This window comes from Phyllostomus hastatus, unplaced genomic scaffold, assembly GCF_019186645.2.
Source record: "Phyllostomus hastatus isolate PE091 unplaced genomic scaffold, TTU_PhHast_1.1 phas_scaffold_755, whole genome shotgun sequence".
NCBI lineage: Eukaryota > Metazoa > Chordata > Mammalia > Chiroptera > Phyllostomidae > Phyllostomus > Phyllostomus hastatus.
The window spans coordinates 3,060,630-3,083,432 of record NW_025334039.1 but is presented as its reverse complement, the minus strand read 5'-3'; the positions used below and the strand labels follow the sequence as shown (position 1 = coordinate 3,083,432).

General features: G+C 36.4%; 1 protein-coding gene across 1 annotated transcript in view; it reads right to left on the bottom strand.

The window, feature by feature from the left end:
- Positions 1 to 154: 154 nt before the first annotated feature.
- The window catches only part of CRY1 (cryptochrome circadian regulator 1), a 58,473-nt gene continuing 35,824 nt past the window's right edge, over positions 155 to 22,803 (bottom strand). Inside the window, exons 3-13 of the mRNA XM_045826646.1 lie at positions 14,536 to 14,678; positions 11,437 to 11,621; positions 10,957 to 11,045; positions 10,252 to 10,392; positions 9,859 to 10,170; positions 8,555 to 8,706; positions 8,116 to 8,318; positions 7,917 to 8,012; positions 2,651 to 2,722; positions 2,470 to 2,576; positions 155 to 1,702 (exon numbers count right to left, since the gene is read on the bottom strand). Coding sequence (XP_045682602.1) covers positions 2,470 to 2,576; positions 2,651 to 2,722; positions 7,917 to 8,012; positions 8,116 to 8,318; positions 8,555 to 8,706; positions 9,859 to 10,170; positions 10,252 to 10,392; positions 10,957 to 11,045; positions 11,437 to 11,621; positions 14,536 to 14,678 — 1,500 coding nt within the window. The 3' untranslated portion in view covers positions 155 to 1,702. The remainder of the gene's footprint in view (positions 1,703 to 2,469; positions 2,577 to 2,650; positions 2,723 to 7,916; positions 8,013 to 8,115; positions 8,319 to 8,554; positions 8,707 to 9,858; positions 10,171 to 10,251; positions 10,393 to 10,956; positions 11,046 to 11,436; positions 11,622 to 14,535; positions 14,679 to 22,803) is intronic.

Sequence of the window (22,803 nt, the reverse complement as noted above, 5' to 3'; positions counted from 1 at the left end):
CTGGATGGTGAGGGCAAACCCTAGGTCTATGAATTTTTCAATTCTGTACAGTGCATCCAGGTCCAAAGAGTATGAGGTGAAATATGGATATTATGAGAAACAAATTATTACTCCTTATTAACAGTGGTGAAAGAACATAAGGCACATTTTCTTCTTTTCTCAGTAACAGAATTTATTGATCAATATTAATTCATTATCCAGTATACTTTAAAATACATATCATCTAAAATTAATGGTTGTTTCTGGATTTTTGACTCAGATTTATCTTGAGTTACATTTATATATGACGGTCACACTGAACATCTAGCACTACTAAAGATGGGAAAACAAAAGGCTATTTGTTATAATGGCAAGAATGAGCCTACTAGAGACAGGAAAAGAACAGTAGTAGTAACAGTAATGGCAGCTAACCAGAGCTGTGACGTCCAGTGAGCTACGCAGCTAACATTGATCTAGTACGTCCTGCCAGATGCCAGGCACTGCCATGAGCGTTTCATATGCAGTATGAAGCGGACACCACTCTCACCCCCGCTGGTAGATGAGAACGGAGAAGGCACACAAGGTCATCACTTGCCCAAGATCTCAGCGCTCATGAGTGTGAGAGCCAGGTATTTGACTCCAGAGTCCATATTCTTAACCTATTACCCTATACTGACTCACTCATGGTTACAATCCCCGTTGCTTGAAACAAATCTTTTTGGTTTTACATACTTCTTGCAGATAACTTTATTTTTAAAAGTACAAAGTATTTGAAAGACACTATTTGTATTTGGAATAATCTTGAAAAATACTATTTTACTAAATACAGGGGTATGTAGGCAAAAAGAGGTTTACAGTTGTTCATATGGAAAATAATACAATATTTAATAAATAATGATACAAAACATAAACTGTGCTTCGTGTACTCACAACTCTAAGCCTACTCTTGCCCACCTGTCTATATGGTAGCTGTTCCTTCATTCAAAATGGTGACGTGGTTTATACCAGAATCCCTCTAACGTATAATCACATCTCACAAACTAATGTTCCACCCCTTTCCTCAAACAAACAGAAAGTAAAAAAAGAAAAAGAACCATCAAATACACAAGATTCTGTATATGCATATACTTTAATAACAAAGGTCATTTGGCTACAAATGAACAAGGAAGGAGACGAAGCAAACCTAGCACGTGACACTCCCACAAGTTTGGTCGAACGGACACACGCAGAGCCGTGCCACAGGTCCTGCCCGTGATGACAGAGGCCGTGACTGCCGGTTTTTATTGCACGCGTTTCCTAACACAGAGTGCGCAGTTAAAGCAAACAATGATGTCAAGAAGATTTTAACAAAGTCTTTTAAGAAAGTCTAAAAACCTCCTACTTTCCCACATGGGCTCTCAAAACTTTGATTTTTTTATATCAGAATATCAGTTTGCCACTTTAACTTTTACCATACATGAAAAATTATCAAAAATATACTGATGGGTCTATACTAATTGTGTTATTTATATTTACATTAAGCAAATTCTTTTTTTTACCAAGTTCTTTATATACAAATTACCATGTGTCCTATGTGAAGTTCATTAAAAAGTTAAAAACCACAGAAATGTCATTAGAAACAACTGCTTTCCATCAATGAAGAACATCTTAAAATAATTTAACTGAAAAAAGTATTGAAGTCTCCACCAATTTCAGCTGCAACAGTATTCCTCCTGAATGTTTTCTGTGATTTAAGGGGAAAAGAAATTGAGTCAACCTTAATTGCAATGAAATAAATTTAAAAATTTGATAAATGTTTACTGATCTTATCTTCAAGAAATTTACAGTCTAATAAGGCTGGCAATAAAAACACAGCAATAATTTTTTAAAAGTAAATAGTTTAAGGTAACTGAAGAAACAAAAGACTTGGAAAACTGTCAAATGCACTGTATAAATACTTTTCATATAAATTTAAATCACACAATAGTACCCATACCTAACTGAACTGAAGATAGGCATGGCTTTTTGATATTTTCAAAGGGCCAACATTTTAAAAAAATTAAACTATCTCCAAAGTGGAAAGAATTTAGATTTTAGAGGTGTCACAATAGATAAAAGCAATTTATAAAGACTTAGGAGGCAAAGATACTGGGGAAAGCTCATAAAGGGGCTGTATTACTACCACTAACATTAAAAAGTCACTCTCATTGTTTTAGACTCATGGTCATAGGAAATGCAAAAGATGTCTTTTTCTGAGAAAGAAAACTTGAACATAAATTCATAAGCTTTTTACATTTAAATAGCATTGATTAAAATGACCATAAAACTGAGTACAGCACTTAGTTCAATATAGATGCACTTCTCTTATTTAAGAACTGATTTTATAACAGTCGTTGAAAAATGGATGCCTCTCTGGTTGGAAAATGGAGGTTCACTCCATTTTGGAAATTGTCTTAATTTATGTTGATTACACACGCACTAATGCGAGAAGTAGGGCTGGGAGACGCTTACCTAATGAGTGCTCTGTCTCTGGACCTTCGGGCCGATGCTCTGTGTGTCTTCTTCCTGACTGGGACGTTTCCCGCTGCTGAGGCCAGTGCCCATGGAGCCTCTTCCTCCTGCACGTTTCAAAAGTGTATGTTTAAACCAGGAAAGGTGAAAAGACCAGTACGCTCAAGTGCTTTATTCTTACCTTGCTTTAGTAGGTGAGTTTGCTGACTGTCTCCATGAGCATAATGTAAAATGCCACTCCCTTGAGCGCAACCTGTTAGTGTTTAAAACACAGTAAAATTACTTAAAATAAATTCCAAGTTGTATGTATTAAGACTACAAATCCAATTTTAGTATTTGCATACAAGACCATATGTGTTTTTTAAGACTAAACCTCAATCCTTCATATGATCCAAAAATCACATGCCCAATCGGGAAAATTTAAATTTAGGGTGGTAGAAATACTGACGGTTCAAAGGCAAAATTACCGGTAGTTATTTTCTAAAAAACACCTCCTTACTGGATGACAACAGCCACTTGACCATAAAGGCAAATAGGGCAGCAGAGAGATATTCACCCTTCCTTCACCTCCTGTCCTGCTCTACCCCACACTCCTCCCTCAGTGCCTGTCTGAAACAGGTGTCTGGAGGTATTTATTTATAAGGGCCTGCCAGATGAGAATTAAACGATTCAAATCAGCCCTGGCCCAGTAGCTCAGCTGGTTAGAGCATCATCTGGATACACCAAGGTTGTGGGTTTGATCTCCAGTCTTAGCACATATAAGAAGCAACCAATGAATGCATAAGTAAGTGGAACCACATATTGATGTGTGTGTGTGTGTGTCTCCCATCGATAAAAAATTCAAGTCACACAACAAGGAGGAGACACTGACAATGCAGCAGTTGCCTGCCCTGAGCAATGATATCAGCCCTTCTAAAAAGCATCCACGTTACCGGAGCATGACCGTAAAACTGAGAGCAGCACAGTGTGTCCGGATTATGGAAAAACATGAGCACTCCAGCCCCTAGGGAGGTCACCTGACAATCTACTTATTTTTATTAGAATTTCATGCTCATAAAAACATGAGTATTCCAGCCTCTAGAGAAGTCACCTCATGGCCTGAATAAGACAATCTACTTACTTTTACTAGAATTTCTTCTGGATAAAATAATTCAGCTTTTCAGGTATTCAAAGCTGGAAAAGTGGATGCCCTGATCAGAGATGCGGCCTTCTATCACTGGAAAGGGGTATCTCCACCATAAATTAAAAACCTAGTATTCCCTGTTGGTATTTTAATAAACAGATTTTAAAATTTCTGGTCTGTTATTCACAAAATGGTGACCTCTGCAGTGAAAACATTCACTTTTTGAACTTGTAAGGTTGAAAGTCAGACTGTGGACAATGGCAAGTTCACCACGGAGTGGTGCTACTCCTGGTCGTATCATCAGCAGGGATTCCCCTAGCAGTGGTACTTGTTGCCATGCGCTGTTGTTCAACACTATTTAAAACTCCACATGACAATGTGAAAAGTACTTAATTCCACTAAAATGTACATTTAAAATGGTTAAAATGGTAAGTTCTATGTAATGTATATTTATAATTAAAAAATACCTCAACCAATACATTTTCAATGATCACATTCATACTGTACACATTGGTGAGGGCCCATTCATGCTACAGACTATAGCAGGTCATGGGGATACATATCTTATGAAGACATCTGTCTGTCCTCAAGGGGTTCACAATCAAGTAGGAGGAGGCAGACACATAAAATCACTAAGTACAAAGAGGTGTAATTTTAGGTGTTGGGATGGAAGCTGGTACAGGATACAGTGCAGATACTGAGGAAGAAAAGGTCAGTTTTATTGAATGATTCACAGAGGTCGCCATTAGGCCAAGTCATAAACTGGTTTCATTTTCTCAACTTCATCAATTTTATTCCTCTTACAGTTTTAAGATAAATGAGAATAATCTCATAAACAAAATGAATGAAAGCAGCCGTGCACAAAAAATACTGATTCTATAATAGGCTATGATTCTATAAAATTCAAAAATGGGCAAAACTAGCATCAGAGGAAAGTGATTACCTTTTGGGAGGAGAGTAAAAATAAATATGCTCAATAAATAATGAGAAATGTCCTTAACACGGGATTCTACTTCCTCAGAGAGCTAAATGATAAGCAGACACTTAGTATCTTCCTGAGTCCCCAAATTCAAAAATACATCTACAGCCTATAACTCCCCCATAAAAATATAGGAAATTATATTTGCGCGAGAATACCTGTAAGAGACAATGACTAGAGAACAGAACTTTGCTGATCAATTGGCCAGGAACAGCTTAGTCACTTACAAATACCACAAATCCCTGCATTCGTATGTCATCAGTGACATTACAGCAGTTAAATTTCAAATGCCAAGACTACAGAAGATGAGAATCTTAGAGTGAAAACAAAATTTTTTAAAAAGTATTTCTTGTTTACAAAAAAAGTTTCTTAAAGGAACAAAGTTTATATAATCACTTTCCCTTTACGTTACACTATCAATAGCACCAAAAGGATCCCACAAAAGGATTTTCCACTAAAAAAATTCTAACTTAAACATACTATAGGGGAGAAATTACATTAAAAAGATATTAAAAAGAAATAACCAAAATTTTAATACTGACTGTCTCTATTGGATGGAATTGTGGAGTGATTTCTGTTCCCATTTTTCTGAATTTTCTAAATTCTCTACAGTAAATTGTGGATTTTAAGCAGTTCTGAGGTATAAGCGACATTACCATGACACTCACCTGTTTTAAGTATACAATTCAGTGATTTTTACTAAATTTACAGAGTTGTGCACCTATCACCACAATCCAAATTTAGAATATTTTTCATCACCATGAATAGATCGCTCATGCCAACTTGCATTCACTCCCCATTCTAACCCCTAAGTCTAAAGTAACCACTAATCCACTTGGCTGCTTTTAAAGACATGCCTTTTCTGGATAGTTCATATAAATGCAATCACGCAATATGTGGTCTTGTGTGTCTGGCTTCTTTTTTTTAACTTAATATTTTAGAGGTTTATCCTTAAGGTTTCTGTTGCAGCACGTATCAGTATTTTGTTCCTTTTTAAGAATTAATCTTCCTTTGATATGGATGTGCCATATTTTGACTATTATAAATAAGGCTATAATAAACTTTCACATGGAAGTCTTCGTGTAGACATGTATTTTCATTTCTTTTGGATACTTAGGACTGGAATTTCGGGGTTGTATTTTAAATTTGTTTAGCTTTTAATAAACTGCCAAGACTGTTTTTCAAAGTGGCCGTGCCATTTTACACACCGCCTCTTAGCAGTGTATAAGGGTCCTAGCCTCTTCACACCCTCTACAACACTTGTTACTGTTTTTTTCATTCTAGACACTTGAATGGGTACAGGATGACCAACCTTCCCCAGTGTTCCCAGGATTCAAGTGTTAGCACTGAAAGTCCCATGCGCAAGAAACCCCTCAATTCCAGGTAATCAGTGATAGCTGATCACCCTAAGTGGGTGCGAAGTACTATCTCCTAGTAGTTTTAGTCTGATCTTCCCCTATGACTAGTAATGCCAAACAGATATTTTATAATAAAAAATTAAACTATAAATTAAATAAATTGTTTTATTATAAGAACAAAAAGGCTTCAAAACATGTATTTATGTATAGCTTATTCATTTCATGAGCAAAAAAATAAATCTATAAAGAGGAAAGAAATGCAATGTGTGTTGCAGAGATTAAGAATTTTCCAGAATCATTTAAAAACCTAAGAAAAGTCATAAAGAATCTTGCCCTTTCCTGTGCCTTATGAGACACTGTAAAATAGACGCCTACGAACAGGATAAGTATAGGGCATGAAGGGATAAGCTTCAGAAGTACCTAAATCCTTTCAAATGGGGCGGAATCCTGAGGGGAGAAATCTGTAACAGCACAGTCCAAATCCTGAGGGTCTTCCCACAATCGTCCCCCCCTCCAGGTCTACAATGTCCTCTCTCCCCTCCATCTGCCCACCCACCCTCTGCCTTCATTTCTCAACAACCTCTCCCTTTTTGTGGAGACAGCATCTTACACTTTATCACTTTTTTCGTTTGTTTTTCTTTCCCTTCCACACCCTCAATTAGACTGTAAGCTCACTGTAGCTGTTTTGTCTTCTATGTCTTTTGAAAGCCTCACAGCACCTAGCCTACAAAGTGTTTTACAGGCAAATACTTACATGATGATTTTTAAGATTTATTAATCTTGTTATATCATAAAATAGCACATTTTTATAGATTTGGGAAGCAAAATTATTCCAGTTTAACTTACTACCATGATTGGTTTTTGCAGGTAACTGCAAATAATAAATACAGATTTGAGTGGACTAGGAAACAGTATGGTTCCCACCCTGCTGCTACCTGTCTGTTGTCTTAGTGCTTAACAGAACTTCTGTCCCCCAGCCTCGCATGTGGGCAGAAAAGGCAGGCTATGAACTGAAAAACAGATCTGGAAGAACTTTTTGAAATGATACCTTATTGCTACCTTATCAGTTTACTTCAAATTGTTCAAAGTTCTGAGAAAGAGCATTTATTTCTAAAGCATACTGCCACCACTGGCAACTATTTGACTGCCAGGTAAAACACATTCCAGTAATAGAGCACTTTATCTTATAAACACTATACATGGCATTATATATGCAGAAGAGGCCCAGTGATACAGGAAAGAATAAGAACTTTAGGATCCCTGGCTGGTGTAGCTCAGTGGATTGAGTGCAGGCCTGCAAACCAAATGGTCGCTGGTTCGATTCCCAGTCAGGGCACATGCCTGGGTTGCAGGCCAGGTCCCCAGTAGGGGGCGTGCAAGAGGCAACCATACATTGATGTTTCTCTCCCTCTCTTTCTCCTTGCCTTCCTCTCTCTAAAAATAAGTAAATAAAATCTTTAAAACAATTAAAAACTAAAAATATTGACCAATAACAATAAAAAAAGAAAGAACTTTAGGACTAATCCAACTTGGATCTGAATCTTAGCTCAACTACTTACTAATTTTGGAATCTTGGTTAAATTACCAAACCTTTCTAGGCTCATTTCCCCAATTATAAAATGAGAATGCCATCATCACCTCCCCAGGTTACTGTGAGAATGTGGCAAAAGTCTCCTCGCACCAGAAACAAAGTAGGTAGTCAAAACGTTGAGCGTCTTTGTTCCTTTCTCCCTAAGCTAATTTTTGGAGGATAAAGCACCTGCTCTCCGTCAAAAGGATGCAGGCTATGTCTGAATTTAGGAAGTTTCAGTTTTTTAAAAAAGGTTTACTTTTAATAACAATTTTGAACATCTGACTTCTTTTTTAAAAAAATGAGCATTCCTCACATGCTGCCTTGTTTTTAATCAAATTAATTGTGAGGCTTAATAAATAAATATTTGATTATTAATCTCTTGATGTTAAGTGCAGAATTTCTCTTTTCACTTACTTCCACTGCTGCTACAACCTGGGATATTTTCTCCAGGAGAATACCCCATGAGGCCTCCATTCCCATTAGGATTAGAAGGCACTGATGCAAGAAGACCTGAAGGAAAAAAAATTCTTATTAAATTATGACCAAGATCAAATCAAGGGCAGGAACATAAACAGCTGCCAAAGAAACAAATCAAAGGCAGTTACTGACATACCTAGTCCTCTGTATCGTGAAAGCTGTTGGTAGATCTGTTTCATCCTCTCAATATTCAAACGGCTTGCCTCAGCATGGTTTACCATTGGTTTAGGGTAATTAACTCCTATCAAACATTTGGCTACCTTTTGGATACCTTCTGGTGCATTCCAAGGATCATAGATGTATTTTGCAGGGAAGCCTCTTAGGATAGGCAAATACCGCCTTTTGGGAGAAGGGAGAAAATTATTAATAAAATGAACTACAAACAAATTGTAATAAACTATTTATTTATTAGCAATAAAAGACCAAAATCAAGTCAACAGCATTTAAATGACTTGTTTACCGTTCTCATCTCTGCTGACCATCATGAGTGGCGTATACTTTAAATGTTGCTTAAATATGAAAAGCTCTTCCTGGGTTAGTTATTCCAAACTGAAAAATAATCACCCTCGATTTACCTTATGTAGTCTCCATTGGGATCTGTTCTCCTACCAAAACCAACAGGGCAATAGCAGTGAAAAAACTGTTGAAAAAAGGAACTACAAGACAGCCACATCCAACTTCCAGCATTTATGCTCCAATCTGCATCAAGCAATAATTCTTCAAATACCTTCAGAAATAACAGTAACGAGTTAGTTTACACACACAAGATTCTCAAAGCAAGCATTTTCCAGGTCTCTGCAGACTGAAAGTTAAGACAAAGAAAACCTAGCACAGAACTGCAAAATTAAACATTCCAAAGTTAGCTTCCTTGTCTAGGTTTTGTTCTATAATAAGTTATTTCAGGTAAAAAAAAATCAGTTATGTAAGTGGATTTCTGAATAGAATTTACCTTTCTAACCTTTGCAGTGTTATGTGGGAGGAGGGTAAAAAAATTATTCAAGTCAATGATTTAAAAGGAACATGAGGAGATAAAAAAATGGAAGAAAAATAAAAGAGTAAACACTTTCAAGAAAGCAAAAGAGCTTCCAAACAAGTCACCAACAGAATCTCAGAAGTTTGGTGCACTGGCCACATAAAGGGAGCATCCAAATATAAATGACCTTTGAAAATGCACTGGCTTTATAGAGTTTAAGTCTGGGATTTCTTAATCTGAAAGGAAAACAGAATTAAAATATTTACTGATTTCTAAGATAAATTCATGAAGTGTGTGCTACACATCTACCTCATGTCCAGCGCTATACATGATATAGAGATCATGTGTAACAGGTGCAAAAAAAGCACAGGATCAGGAACGGTCCTTGGAGAGGGGAAATTTGTGATATAGGTAAGAAGGCAAAACATGTGCATAAGCACAAGACGGGGCCACAAGATGCAGTATGCTTCGCTTTACACAACAGAAGTATTACTAAAAAGCTGTGTTGTTGAAGTGAGGTAAAATGGGATATATGTTAAAATTTATACCATAAATTCATTATTTCTAAAAACTCTTGGGTGAATCCTTTCTGTGACAGAAAAGATCACCTAAATGTATGTTGATGTAATTAAGCCCACGGTGTTCAATCTTACGCTTCCCTTGATGGCTAGGCTGGTTTAGTTGTACGAATGACTTGAGATTAACTGAATCAGTTTCTGCCGTATCTCCTGTCTGATTACACCCTTCTGTCTCCAGGAGTGTGATGGTATTCTGGGAATTAAATGCTTTGTCCACTGAAAAACTAGATTATAAATGAATCTACATAATAGACAACTTCCAAAAAATGTTTTACTGAGGTATCAAGTCCTTTAAAATAAGACCATGCTAATTATTTAGAACACTTGCCTTCATTCCTTCTTCCCAACTAATCCACAGGTCACCTCGTGTCAGGAAGCAAGCAACCGCATGTCTGGCCAGGTGGTGAATCCAGCCCTCCTGACGAAGCTGTGTCATGATGGCATCAATCCAAGGAAAACCTGTCCGGCCTTCTGCCCATTTTGCTAAAGCCTCAGGATTCTTATCCCAAGGAATCTGAACACAGATGGGGTTTCCTTCCATTTTATCAAAGCGTGGATTATTTGTTGCTGCTGTATAGAAAAATTCACGCCATAGTAGTTGCCCATAAAGGGAAAGGGGAGGGGAACTGTTCTTTTTTACCTAAGATTAAAAAGCAAAGAAGTAGTATAAGCAATTTTTAAAAAAATATTTTGAAAAACAAAATCCAGTTTCAGTTAATACCTTCTTGTAGAGATCTGTTAGTTTGAAGTAAAACAGCCGACAGGACAAACAACCAAATCGGAGGTAAGGACTGAGTCCGGTAGGGCTGGCAAGCAGGGAATTCGCATTCATCCGAGGTCTTTCGAAGTTTGCCACCCAGGCCTGAAAACATACAGACAGAGTTATGCTAACTTTTCCACTTTTAAATTAGATTTAAATTTTTAAAAACTATTATATAGTTCTTGGGTAATAAAATCATATTACTCCAGACACAAATGATATGTTTTAATAAAAAATAAGAAAGGATAAAAGTGAGCATTTTCTTTGTGTTTCAGCCATCCTCATGTAGCACATATTCATGTGAAAAATTACCCTCAAACTCCTAACACAAAGCTGACAGCACCATCCCCGTCTCTTTGCCACTGACATAAAGGTGAAACAGAAGAACTCTATCCTGGCTTCAAAGTTATGGCCATCAGATACCAACTTACAGAAAAAGAACAGAAGAGGTAGTGTTGGCAATAGCTAAAAAGGAAATAATCAGAAGAGGAGGAAAATACTATTCAAATGAAGAGACAGCTGTTAATTTTCAAATAATTAGGTTTGTGTTATTTTAAGTTTCTCTAAATTCTTCTTTTCAACAGCCTATTTTTTGTTTTTAAAAAAGAGTGAAATTATTTTTAAAATGCCAACTTGGAAATATAAGCATGATCTATATTATCATACTTTTCTTTCCAAATGCCTTTCCAAACGTGTAAGTGCTTCCGTTTCTCCGCCTGGCCATACTGCAGAGGGTAAACCATCCGTATCAAAACCTAAAATAAAAAATACATAAATACATTTAAAAAATATCATTCTTCTCGAGTATAAATAATTTTTATTTAGCCACAATAATTACAAGAAAAATTACTTTGCAAAAAATTATGATGGTAGCATCAAAATGAATCGATGACCCTGGATTCTCACATATGAAAGACATAACATGTTCTCTATTCTTTAAAATGTATACTTTAAGGTGACAACAGAAAGATCACATATTTTACAACACATAAATAAAGCACAGATTTACCACTTCTTAGTTTTTCTTCTACTTTCTTCTCCTAGCTTCCTTACTCGGTTAGTGCAAAATACATGTCAATTCAGAAGTGAGATTTCCTGAGTGATTTATTAGCTCTTAAGTTTCACCTTTTTACCATTTACACCCACCTAGTTCTTCCAGTGAAGGGACTCCATATTTTTCATCATGGTCATCAGACAGAGGAGTCGTGCACTTTTCTATCACTTCTGAAGTAATCGTCTCTACTGGTATCTCTAGTGGTTCCATTTTGCTGATGAGAGTCTGGAATCTTTTATAAGTAAGAGGTGGTTGTCCACCATTGAGTTCTATGATCCTATTACAAAAGTTAGTAAAATCAAGTTAGTATAAAAAATATATATTTTGGTTGATAAGCTCTGAAAAGGCTTAAAAATTGTAAAGTAAATAAAATTACTTAAGACTTCTAGTAGAATGACCAGGAAACTTGTTAAAAAATGGCTAATGAATCTAAAAATCATTTTCTAGACATCTGTTAGGTGTCAAAAACTATACAAAACATTTAAGATAAAGGGCATTAAGCACCTCCGAGTGAAAAAAACAAGTGGCTAAATTAGTCTGAAGGCAGTAACACAAAAATATGGAAATGTAAAAATATAACTCAGCTCCAAGAGTCTCTGCAATTCTCCAAGGAAGACATACAGAGGGCCCAGAGATACATGAAAGGATGCTAGCATCCTTTCAGCATCACTAGCCATCAGAGAGATGCAAATTAAAGCCACAGTGACATACTACTCCACACTGGTCAGAATGGCCATCATAAAAAAATCAACAAACAAGTGCTGGCGAGGATATGGAGAAAAGGGAACCCTAGTGCACTGTTGGTGGGAATGCAGACTGGTGCAGCCACTGTGGGAAACAGTATAGAATTTCCTCAAAAAACTAAAAATGGAATTGCCTTTTGGCCTGGCAATTCCACTGTGGATTATACCCTAAGAATCCTGAAACACCAATTCAAAAGAACCGATGCACCTCTATGTTCACAGCAACACAATTTACAAGAGCCAAGTGCTGGAAACAGCCTGAGTGGCCCATCAGTCAATGAGTGGATCAAAAATTATGGTACATTTACACAATGGAATTCCATGCAGCAGAAAGAAAGAAGGAACTCCTACCCTTTGTGACAGACAGCATGGATGGAACTGGAGAGCATTATGCTAAGCAAAATAAGCCAGGCGGTGAAAGACAAATACCACCTTTAAGTGGAACCTAATCAACAAAACAAACAAGCATGCAAAACAGAACCAGAGACACAGAAATAAAGAACAAACTAACAGTGACCAAAGGGGAGGGGCAAGGGATGGGAGATAGTGGGGGGACGAAGGGGAAGGGTCAAGTCAAGGAACATGTATAAAGGACCCAAGGACAAAGACAATGGGGTGGGGGGATTGAATGTGGGAGGTGGAGGGTGAGTAGGGCAGGGGACAGTAATGAGGGAAAAATGGCTGTAACTGTAACTGAATAACAGTTTTAAAAAAACCCTAAGAAATGCCAAAAAAAAAGAGAAACAAGTCTTATTAATTAGGATTCTATATTACTGTAGTGATAACCACTTGATGTTTTCTACTGTGCTTACGCTTTTGTTAAAAATGTTGACATACGTATTTTATATACATATCTTATGTACATATCTTATATATCTTATGTACATACTTATGTTTACTTCTGATCACTAATTGCTTCAATCAAGTTGTACTAAAGGAAAGATTAGCATTTGCCAATGGTAGTCTGAATTAAGACACTTTGGGTATAACAAATTATTGTTTTTCATTATGGCCATTTGCTTAGTATTTAGCCTTAAAAAAGAATTACTGGTAAAATCCAACTCCATCATTTTATAGTCAGGAACTAAAGCCTACCAAGACAGCTAAACAAATGAGTCAACGTCACATAGCGAATAAATGGCAAGTAAGGTTTTTCTTAATCCAAATACTGTACATTTTCATTATGCCACATATATTATGTATTAATTACACATATAAGAAATCATCACCATAAAGACTAGACTCTCTGATTTTAGTAATTTTGCTTTGGTGTAATACTTTGAGTTTATACATAGGGTCACAATGAAATTTGTCAACTATAATAATACTGCAATGACACTACTGCTAACTATATAACAAACAAAATAAAAGCCTTAGAAAAGTATTTTCTATATGTTACATTGTTTTACAATGGATTATATATGGTTAATATTCATATCCAATGCAATAAATAATACAATTTTTTGCGTAACACTGTCTTCTATGTAGAAGCAACTGCTCTTATCCTGTTTTGCCTCCTTCTTGCTATCAACTCAAAGTTAAGAAAACTGGTAAACTAAACTAGAACGCAAGTTTACTACAGGATATATGATTTCTGGTTTAATATCAAATAAGACCCTTGCTGAATCAAACCACCATTTTGTCATGTTACTTACAATTGGCTTTATTAACTTGATAAAATGTATAAGAAACTTAAAAAGTAAAATAACTTAAAAGGAACATAAATTATGAGAATTCAGCACTTATAAGTACAACAGTAGACTAAAGGTTCATAAGTTAACAAATCTTTTGAACCTTCAAAATTCACAGCATAGGATACTTCCTAAATTTAAACTTGACCATGGACTTTTTCTTGGACAAAGCATTATTAAGGATTGGTATTTCAAGAAATACACTTTGAAAAATGTAATACTATGCCATTGTTCAGAGGACTACACCTATGCAAAGTAATATTTCATACAATTTGCATCTGGATTTAAAATCTAGATCGACAAGATATACACACATGACGTAAAGTAAGCTAAGAAAATCATACAAAATAAAGCAAGGCAGTTTATGCCTATGTATCATATAAACTATAAAATTAATATTGCTAAGAGCCCAGAAAGGGTAAACGAGTTGGAACAGTCAAGAAGAGTTTTTATATTCTTAATAGTTTTGAAACTAAAATTCTGAGTATTTTAATCTTGTGCACTATGTCTGTAAGTTTGGCACCTGTCACTGGGTAAGTAAAAATCACAGCTGTTATGGTAAGGGTTTAATATTTATTTATTTAATTCTCCCACAACTCTATTATGTATATGTTATTTCCATTTTACAAACCTATGTCCCAAAGGTTAAAACTTATTAGTCTGTGTACTTACTACTGCTGAACTGTATATTTAAAAATACTTAAGGTGAAAAATATTATGTGCACTTTACTAAATGAAAACAAGAAAAAATACTTACTTGTCTAGGTCATACAATGTATGTGAAATTCGTACAATTACTTCTACTCCAGCTTCCGTAGCCAGTTTCTTAATAGCCGCATCTCGTTCCTTTCCGAAGGGCTCAGAATCATACTCAATTGAAAGCTTAGTAATGTTCCATTCCTAAGATAAGACAAAAGGGGCAAAGTATACACAAATTTTAAAAATAGTTTTTCTGTAATAATAATGAAGGCTGAAAAAAATGGAAAAGCTCATGATTTCCCTATCAAATAATTATACTTGCATCAAACTTTAAATATGCAGCAAGCAAATGTACAATTTATAAATTTAAAATATATAAATAAGAAATGTACATTCCCTAGATATCAAAAATTGTGCTAGACATAAGACAATCTAGCAATATGCTTAAAACCAGCTTCTTACACTAAATGTGTTTGTATAGTACTTTCCTTTTTCAAATAATTTATACTTACTTTATCTCATTTGTTCCTCAAAAGAACCCTTAGAGTTTGGCACTTTGATTGGTATCTCCATTTTGAAGATATGGGCGTTTTAAAAATTTAGGGACTTTCTCAAGTTCACAGAGCGCCAGAATGTCTGAATTTATGCCGGATGCCTCTAAGAATTGGTAGTTAATATGGTGTAAGCTTTGCTGTTTTATTTCTGATTACCAAAAAATGTTAACTAGAAAATAATGGAGATAGTAATTATAATAGCAGCTATTTATTGTCAGGTGCTGTATTAATAAGTTCTGCACAGCTCCTTATAGTGATTTGCAATGAGGAGGCTGTGACTTCAGGAAATTAAGTTACTTCCTAGGGTGGATAGTAAAGTTTTTTACATTCTAAAATCTACTCTGATATATCTTACAAAGAAAAAAAAATCACCTGTAATTCTACCATTATTTAACTGACTATATAGTAACACACTGTACTTCTTCAAACCTGTACAGATTAGACAAGGGCTGTCAGCAACAGTGGGCTCTGTTTGTTTTCTGTTTGGTAATTACTGTTATAAACCTTGCAGTGCAGGTCTTTACGCATAAGTCTTAAAGATCTAGGGGCATTTGTACTATTTTTTCTAGAAATAATTCCTTGATAAATATTTAATGGACACTATATGCACATTTAAATATTTGATACACACTGTCACATTTTCCACCGGTTACACTGTACCAGTTTACCCCCGCATCAGCAGTACACCGGTGTTTACTCCCCATACAGCTACAATCCACACATACAATAGTGGTACCACTGGTACCTACACACAGTATACAAAGAAAAATAATATCTCATTTAAAATATTTTCCTTTCTTGAAAGTCTTGGAGAATTCCTACCAAGCTGTCAATAACTACTCACTTTGAGGCATAGAATTTTGGAGTATAAATAATGTAATTATTTTTATTGTACACACTGTTGCATTTTTCAGATTTGTTAATACAATCATGTACTGCTTTTGAAATTTAAAAATAAGATTAAAACAAGAATAGGAAAATATTACATTTGTTTTACAGTAATGCAGTATAGAGTAGTAGTCAAAAAACACAGGATCTAAAGTCCTGAGTTCAAAGACTGGCTCAACTATTTGTGCAAATTGCTCAACTCTCATAATCTGTTTGCTTATCTAAAACATGAGCACAATATAAGTAAAATGTTTAGAGAGTACCTAGCACATAAGCCCGTGTAAGTGTTTGCTGCAGTAAAATAAAAAAAAATGTTACTGGCTTGTTGAAAGATTAAATGCGATAATGCCTATAAATTGTTTAGGACATAGTAAGAAGAAGACCTCAATGAATAATAGCTATTATTATTACTAGGCATTTGTATATTTCTTCTTCTGCAAGTTGAAGTTTATATTTGCTTGGTTTTCTATTGAAGTTAATTTTCCTCTTATGGATTTATAAGAGCTCCTTACATTATTTTTTATACTCACCCTACAACATGCTCATTGGTGTTAGAAATAGGGAAAAGGAGGGAGAGAAACATCGATCAGTTGCCTCTCGTACAGGCCCAACCAGGACCAAACCTGCAGCCTAGGTATGTGCCCTGACTAGGAACTGAACCCCAGACCTTTTTGGTTTACAGGACGATGCTCCAACCAACGGAGCCGCACTGGTCAGGGCAAGAGCTCCTTACATTTTAATGATAGCAACCTTTCTGTCATATATTTTACAAAAATTTTTTTTTCTAAATAGTAGTTTGCATTTTAATTCTATAATTTTTTTTTTACTTTTTTTATTGTTGCTCAGATACAGTTTTCTGCCGTTTCCCCCCACTTCTCCCCACCTCCCTCCCCTGTTCCCACCCCCCACCTTGTTATTGTCCATGTGTCCTTTATAATGCATTGTTCCTGTAAACGCTTCACCCTTTCCCCCCATTATCCCCTCTCTTCTCCCCTCTGGTCACTGTGAGCCTGTTCTCAACTTCAATGTCTTTGGCTGTACTTTGCTTGCTTGTTTGCTTTGTTGATAATTCTATAAATTTTTATTGACAAAAGCTATTTAGTTTCTAGAAAGTAAATGTTAGAGTCAATAACTCTCCCCCACCTTTATCCTTTTTTGATAAAGGAAGGGAACATAAATCAAGAGATCTAAGGCCAAAACAAAGACCACATTATTTGTAAAGTTGAATTGGACAAAAGATATTAGGTTTAAGGGCAGGTAAGCCTGTTAATATTTCACCCCCGAATTACACGGATTTGCCTGCCTAATGATAAGCAGCACCTTCCCCCCAGTGCGGGCTGCTCCTGTAACATTTATCACATGGAAGAAGAGCAGAGGATACGTGCTCTCTGCAGCTGAGGAGAAAAGGTCCGATCTGAGCTATACTACACCACCTTTGCCCTTTCCGCTAACTCAACAGTGAGATCATTCGCTTCTTCCCTGGGGATACAACAGTGAACATCTCTCCACAAGAAAAAAATGAAAAGTCAGGGAAGAGAAAATTCCCCAAACATTAAATGCATTCATTCATATGCCAAATACTTACTACTATAATTCTTATCACAGCCCAGATACAACCTTCCCTTTCTCTAACAGCAATACACATATCCTCAGGAGGAGGGTTTTTTTTTTAAATACAAAAATTAAACCAATAGTAAGCAGAAGAAAACACAAAGAATAAAGAGAGGAATGGAAATCAATGAAACAGACAGACAAATATAAGGAAAATAAATGAGCAGTAACTTATTGTCCCTTGGCTCCAAGCCCACCCTTACTTGCCCTGCTTACACACAACCTTCCCTCTCAGAAAGAAACTTCACGGAGGAATAGGGCCAGAAACGGTTCATAAGAACAGTCTGCTGGCTGGCAGAGAAACTTCACGTAGAGCACGAGGAAACCTAACTGGAGCTGACCTGTAGAAGTGGTCTACCGGGTGGCAGAGAACTTTACCAGGGGACGTGGGTCGGCTGGAGCTGATCTGTAAAAGGGGCCTACTGGGTGTCAGGGAAACCGGCCAGAGTGTGCACGTAGGCTGGGGCTTGTCCAGAAAACCTACTGCGGTAAGTGTTACTGGGCCTCCCACACGCTCATCTACTGGGTAAGGTGGCAGAAAAAAAAGCACAGGGATAACAAGAAGGAAAGCCTCTTCTCACCTGCTATAAACTTGCAGAGAACCACCAGCAACGAGTATTGACAAAGCCTGGTATCAAGCCAGCTGGAAAGGAGTAATGTTTACAGCACCTATCTTCACAAAGCAGGGCAAATAAGGGTGCGCTTGGACCAAGGGACAATAAGTTACTGCTCATTTATTTTCCTTATATTTGTCTATTTGTTTCATTGATCTCCACTCCTCTCTTTATTCTTTGTTTTTTCTTCTGCTTATTGTTGGTTTAATTTTTATATTTTTAACAAAATCTCCACCCAAGGATATGTGTATTGATTTTAGAAAAAGAGGAAGGGGGAGGGGGGAGAGAGAGAGAGAGAAACACCTATGTGAGAGAAAAACATCAGTGGGGTGCAACCCACACGTGCCATGATGGGGGAGTGAGCCTGCAACCTAGCTATGTGTCCTGACCAGGGATCAGACTCACACTCTCCTAGTGTACAGGACAATGCTCCAACCCATCAAGCCACCCGACCAGGTCTAATTTTTCTATTTTTTAAGGTGGAAGCGTCTTTGATTCCTTCTTTTCTAATACAGTATTGAAAGATATTTTCCTCTAAGCACGGCTATAGATTGAATCCCAAAATTTTGCTATATTGCCTTTCCATTATGACTCAGTTATAAATATTTGCTGTTCTCTTGCTATTCATTTTAATTTAATTCTATTGAAGTCAGAGAATATGTTCTACAAGATTTCAGTCTTCAGAAATTTATTGATACCTGTTTTATGGCTTAGTGTGTGGTCACCTGTTTTATGGCTTAGTGTGTGGTCTATCTTAGTGAATGTTTCATATGCACTAGAAAAGAATGTATACTCTATAGTTCTTAGGCAGTGTTCTATAAATATCAGTTATATCACACTGGTTGATAGTATTTTTCAAATCATCTGTATCTTCATTGATTTTTGTATATTCTATCAATAACTGTGAGGTATAAAAATCACTAACTATGATTGTGAATTTATGTTTCTCCCCAGAATTTTATTAGTTTGAGATTCCAGTTTTTATGCTGTTTGTAGATAATATACATTTACGATGGTTTTATCTTTTTGAAGTGAGACTTCACTCCCTATCTCTGCTAATTTTGTCTTAAATTCTACTTTCCTATGCCTACTGTTTGCAAATACATTTTTTTCTGTCTTTTATTTCAAACTATCTGTTTCTTCATATTTTTTAAGTGTTTCCTCTAATCAGCATATAGTTGGTTCTTGTGTATTCTTCATCCAGTCAAACTGTGCCTTTTAAATAAAGAGCTTCAAGTAGACCATTTACATTTAATATAACTACTGATACAGTGGGCTTAAATTTACCATCTTGGTTAAGTTTTATTTTTGACTATCTCTTTTGTGTTCCCTACCTGACTTCATTTGAATAAGTCAAGTATTGTTAGTATTTCACTTTAAACTTCTCTGTTAACTTTTTAGAAATAGATCCTTATATTTAGATCACAATATGCATTCTTATCACAGTCTACCTTCAAATCATATATTGCTAATGAATAATACAAGGATATACATACATACACACACACATACACATACAGACTATATAAACATATATAGTCTGCCAGGAAAAAGGCCAGCCATTGTTAATATAAGAGAATGGTTTGTGTGATGTAACCTGGCAGCCAAGGACAGTGGACTGGAGTCCACTGATGTCTGTGCTCATGGGTCATTCATACATGTTCTTTGACTAATCCCTTCCCCTTCTTTCCACCATTCCTCCCTCCCCCACTTCCTTTGGCAGCCGTCAGTCTGTTCCCTGTTTCCATGTCTCTTGTTCTGTTTTGCTCATTAGTTTATTTTGTTCATTAGATTCCTCGGGAACACTCTTATAAGTGAGATCATATGGTATTTGTCTTTCACCACATGGCTTATTTCACTTAGCATAATAGTCTTCAGTTCTATCCATGCTGTCCCAAAAGGTAGGGATTCCTTCCTCTTTCTTTCTGCTGCATATTATTCCACTGTGTAAATGTATCCCAGTTTTTTAATCCATGCATCTACTGATGGCCACTTAGGCTGTTTCCAACATTTGGCTATTGTATGTAGTACTGCTATGAACATAGGGGTGGGTAAGTTCTTTTGAACTGGTGTTTCAGGGTTCTTAGGGTATATTTCCAGCAGTAGAATCACTGGGTCAAAAGGCAGTTTCATTTTTAGTTTTTTGAGGAAATTCCATACTGTTTTCCACAGTGGCTGCACCAGCCTGCATTTCCCCAATAGTGGACTAGAGTTCCCTTTTCTCCACATCCTTGCCAGCACTTGTTCTTTGTTGGTTTATTAATAATAACCATTCTGGCAGGTGTGAGGTGATATCTCATTGTGGTTTGAATTTGCATCTGATGACTAATGATGTTGTGCATTTTTTCATATGTCTATGGGCCATCTGTGTGTCCTCCTTGGAGAAGTGTCTATGCGGGTCCTCTGCTCATTTTTTATGGACTGTGTCTTCTGGTGTTGAGTTGTATAAATTCTTTATATAGCTTGGACATTAAACCCTTGTCAGATGCATCATTGGCAAATATATTCTGCCACATAGTTAGTTCCATTTTCATTTTGATGATGGTTTCTACATACATGCAGATTTTTAATTTGATATAGTCCTATTTATTTTTTCTTTTATTTCCCTGACCCTGGGAGTTATATCACCAAAAATATTGCTGTGTGGGATACCTGAAATTGTACTGCCTATCTTTTCCACTAGGACTTTTATGATATCACAACTTATACTTAAGTCCTTTATCCATTTTGAGTTTATTCTGGTATATGGTATAAGTTGGTAGTCTAGTTTCATTTTTTTGCACAATCAGTCCAGGTCTCCCAACATAATTTATTAAAGAGGCTATTTTTACTCCATTGTATGCTAGTGCCTCCTTGTCAAATATTAATTGACCACAGAGTCATGGGTTTATTTCTGGGCTCTCTATTCTGTTCCATTGGTCTCTGGGTCTGTTCTTATGCCAGTACCAGCCTGTTTTGTTTTCAGTGGCCCTGTAGTACAGTTTGATATCAGGTATTGTGATACCTCCAAGTTTGTTCTTTTTCAAGATTGCTGTGGCTATTCAGGGTCTTTTTTGGTTCCACATAAATATTTAAAGTATTTGTTCTAGATCTGTGAAATATGCCCTTGGTATTTTAATAGGGAGTGTGTTGAATCTACAGATTGCTTTGGGTAGTATGGACATTTTAATGATGTTAATTCTTTCAATTCAAGAATGGGGTATACACTTCCATTTATGTGTATCTTCCTCAGTTTCTTTCTTCAGTGTTCTATAGTTTTCCAAGTACATGTCTTTTACTTCCTTGGTTAAATTTATTTCCAGGTATTTGTTGTTTTTTTGCTGCTATAATAAATGGGATTCTTTTTCTTAGTTTCTCCTTCTGCTTGTTCATTGTTGGTGTACAAAAATGCCATCAATTTCTGAATATTGACTTTGTACCCTGCTACTTTGCCAAATTCCCTTATTAGGTCAAGTAGTTTTTTGGTATAGCCTACATGGTTTTCTGTGTACACCATCATGTTGTCTGCAAATAAAGACACTTTCTCCCTTCTCCTTTCCAATCTGGATGCCTTTTATTTCTTCTTCTTGTCTGATCGCTGTGGCTAGGACCTCCAGCACTATGTTGAATCAGAGTGGTGAAAGTGAACACCCTTGTCTTCTTCCTGATCTTAAGGGAACTGTGTTTAGCTTTCCCCACTGAGTATGATGTTGGCAGGAGGTTTTTCATATATGCCCTTTATGTTCCCTCTATTCCCACTTTGCTGAGTGTTTTTGTCATAAATGGGTACTGCGTTTTATCAAATGCTTTTTCTGCATCTACTGATATGATTATGTGACTTTTGTCTTTCATTTTGTTTATGTGATATATCACATGTATTGATTTGTGAATATTATATCATCCTTGTATCCCTGGAATAAATCCCACTTGATTATGGTGTATGATCTTTTAAATGTACTGTTGGGTTCAGTTTGCTAGTATTTTGTTGAGAATTTTGGCATCTATGTTCATCAGAGATATTGACCTGTAATTTTCTTTTTTTTGGTTGTGTCTTTACCTGGTTTTGGGATCAGGATAATACTGGTCTCATAAAAAGAGTTTGAGAGTCTTCCCTCTTCCTGAATTTTTTGGAACACTTTGAGAAGGACAGGTGTTAGCTCCTCTTTGAATGTTTGGTAAAATTCGCCTGTGAAGCCATCTGGACTAGGGCTTTTTGTGTCAGTGGTTTTTTGAGTACTGCTTCAATTTTGCTAGTTGTTATTGATCTAATCAGGTTTCCTGCTTTTTCCTGATTCAGTTTTGGGAAATTGTATGTTTCTGGAAATGTATCCATTTCACCCATGTTGTCTAATTTCTTGGCATATAGTAATGGTTCATAGTAAACCACAGGCCCGTGCTCCACAGGCCCACGCTCTGGCTCCTTGCAACCTCTCTGACCCTATGTCTTCTTTTCACTCACTGTGCTCTAGCCATGCTGGCCTTTTTGCTGTTTCTAAACAAGGCAAGGCACACTTCCACATCAGGGCCTTTGTAACTGCTGTTCCTTCTGCCTGCAGTACTCCTCCCCTATGCTGAAGTTATCTTAGTAGTTTAAAACAAATGATTAACTCTCACAAGTCTGTCAGTTAACTAGATGGCTCTTTAGTTGGTTTCCACTGGCTCAACTGTGAACCTGCAATC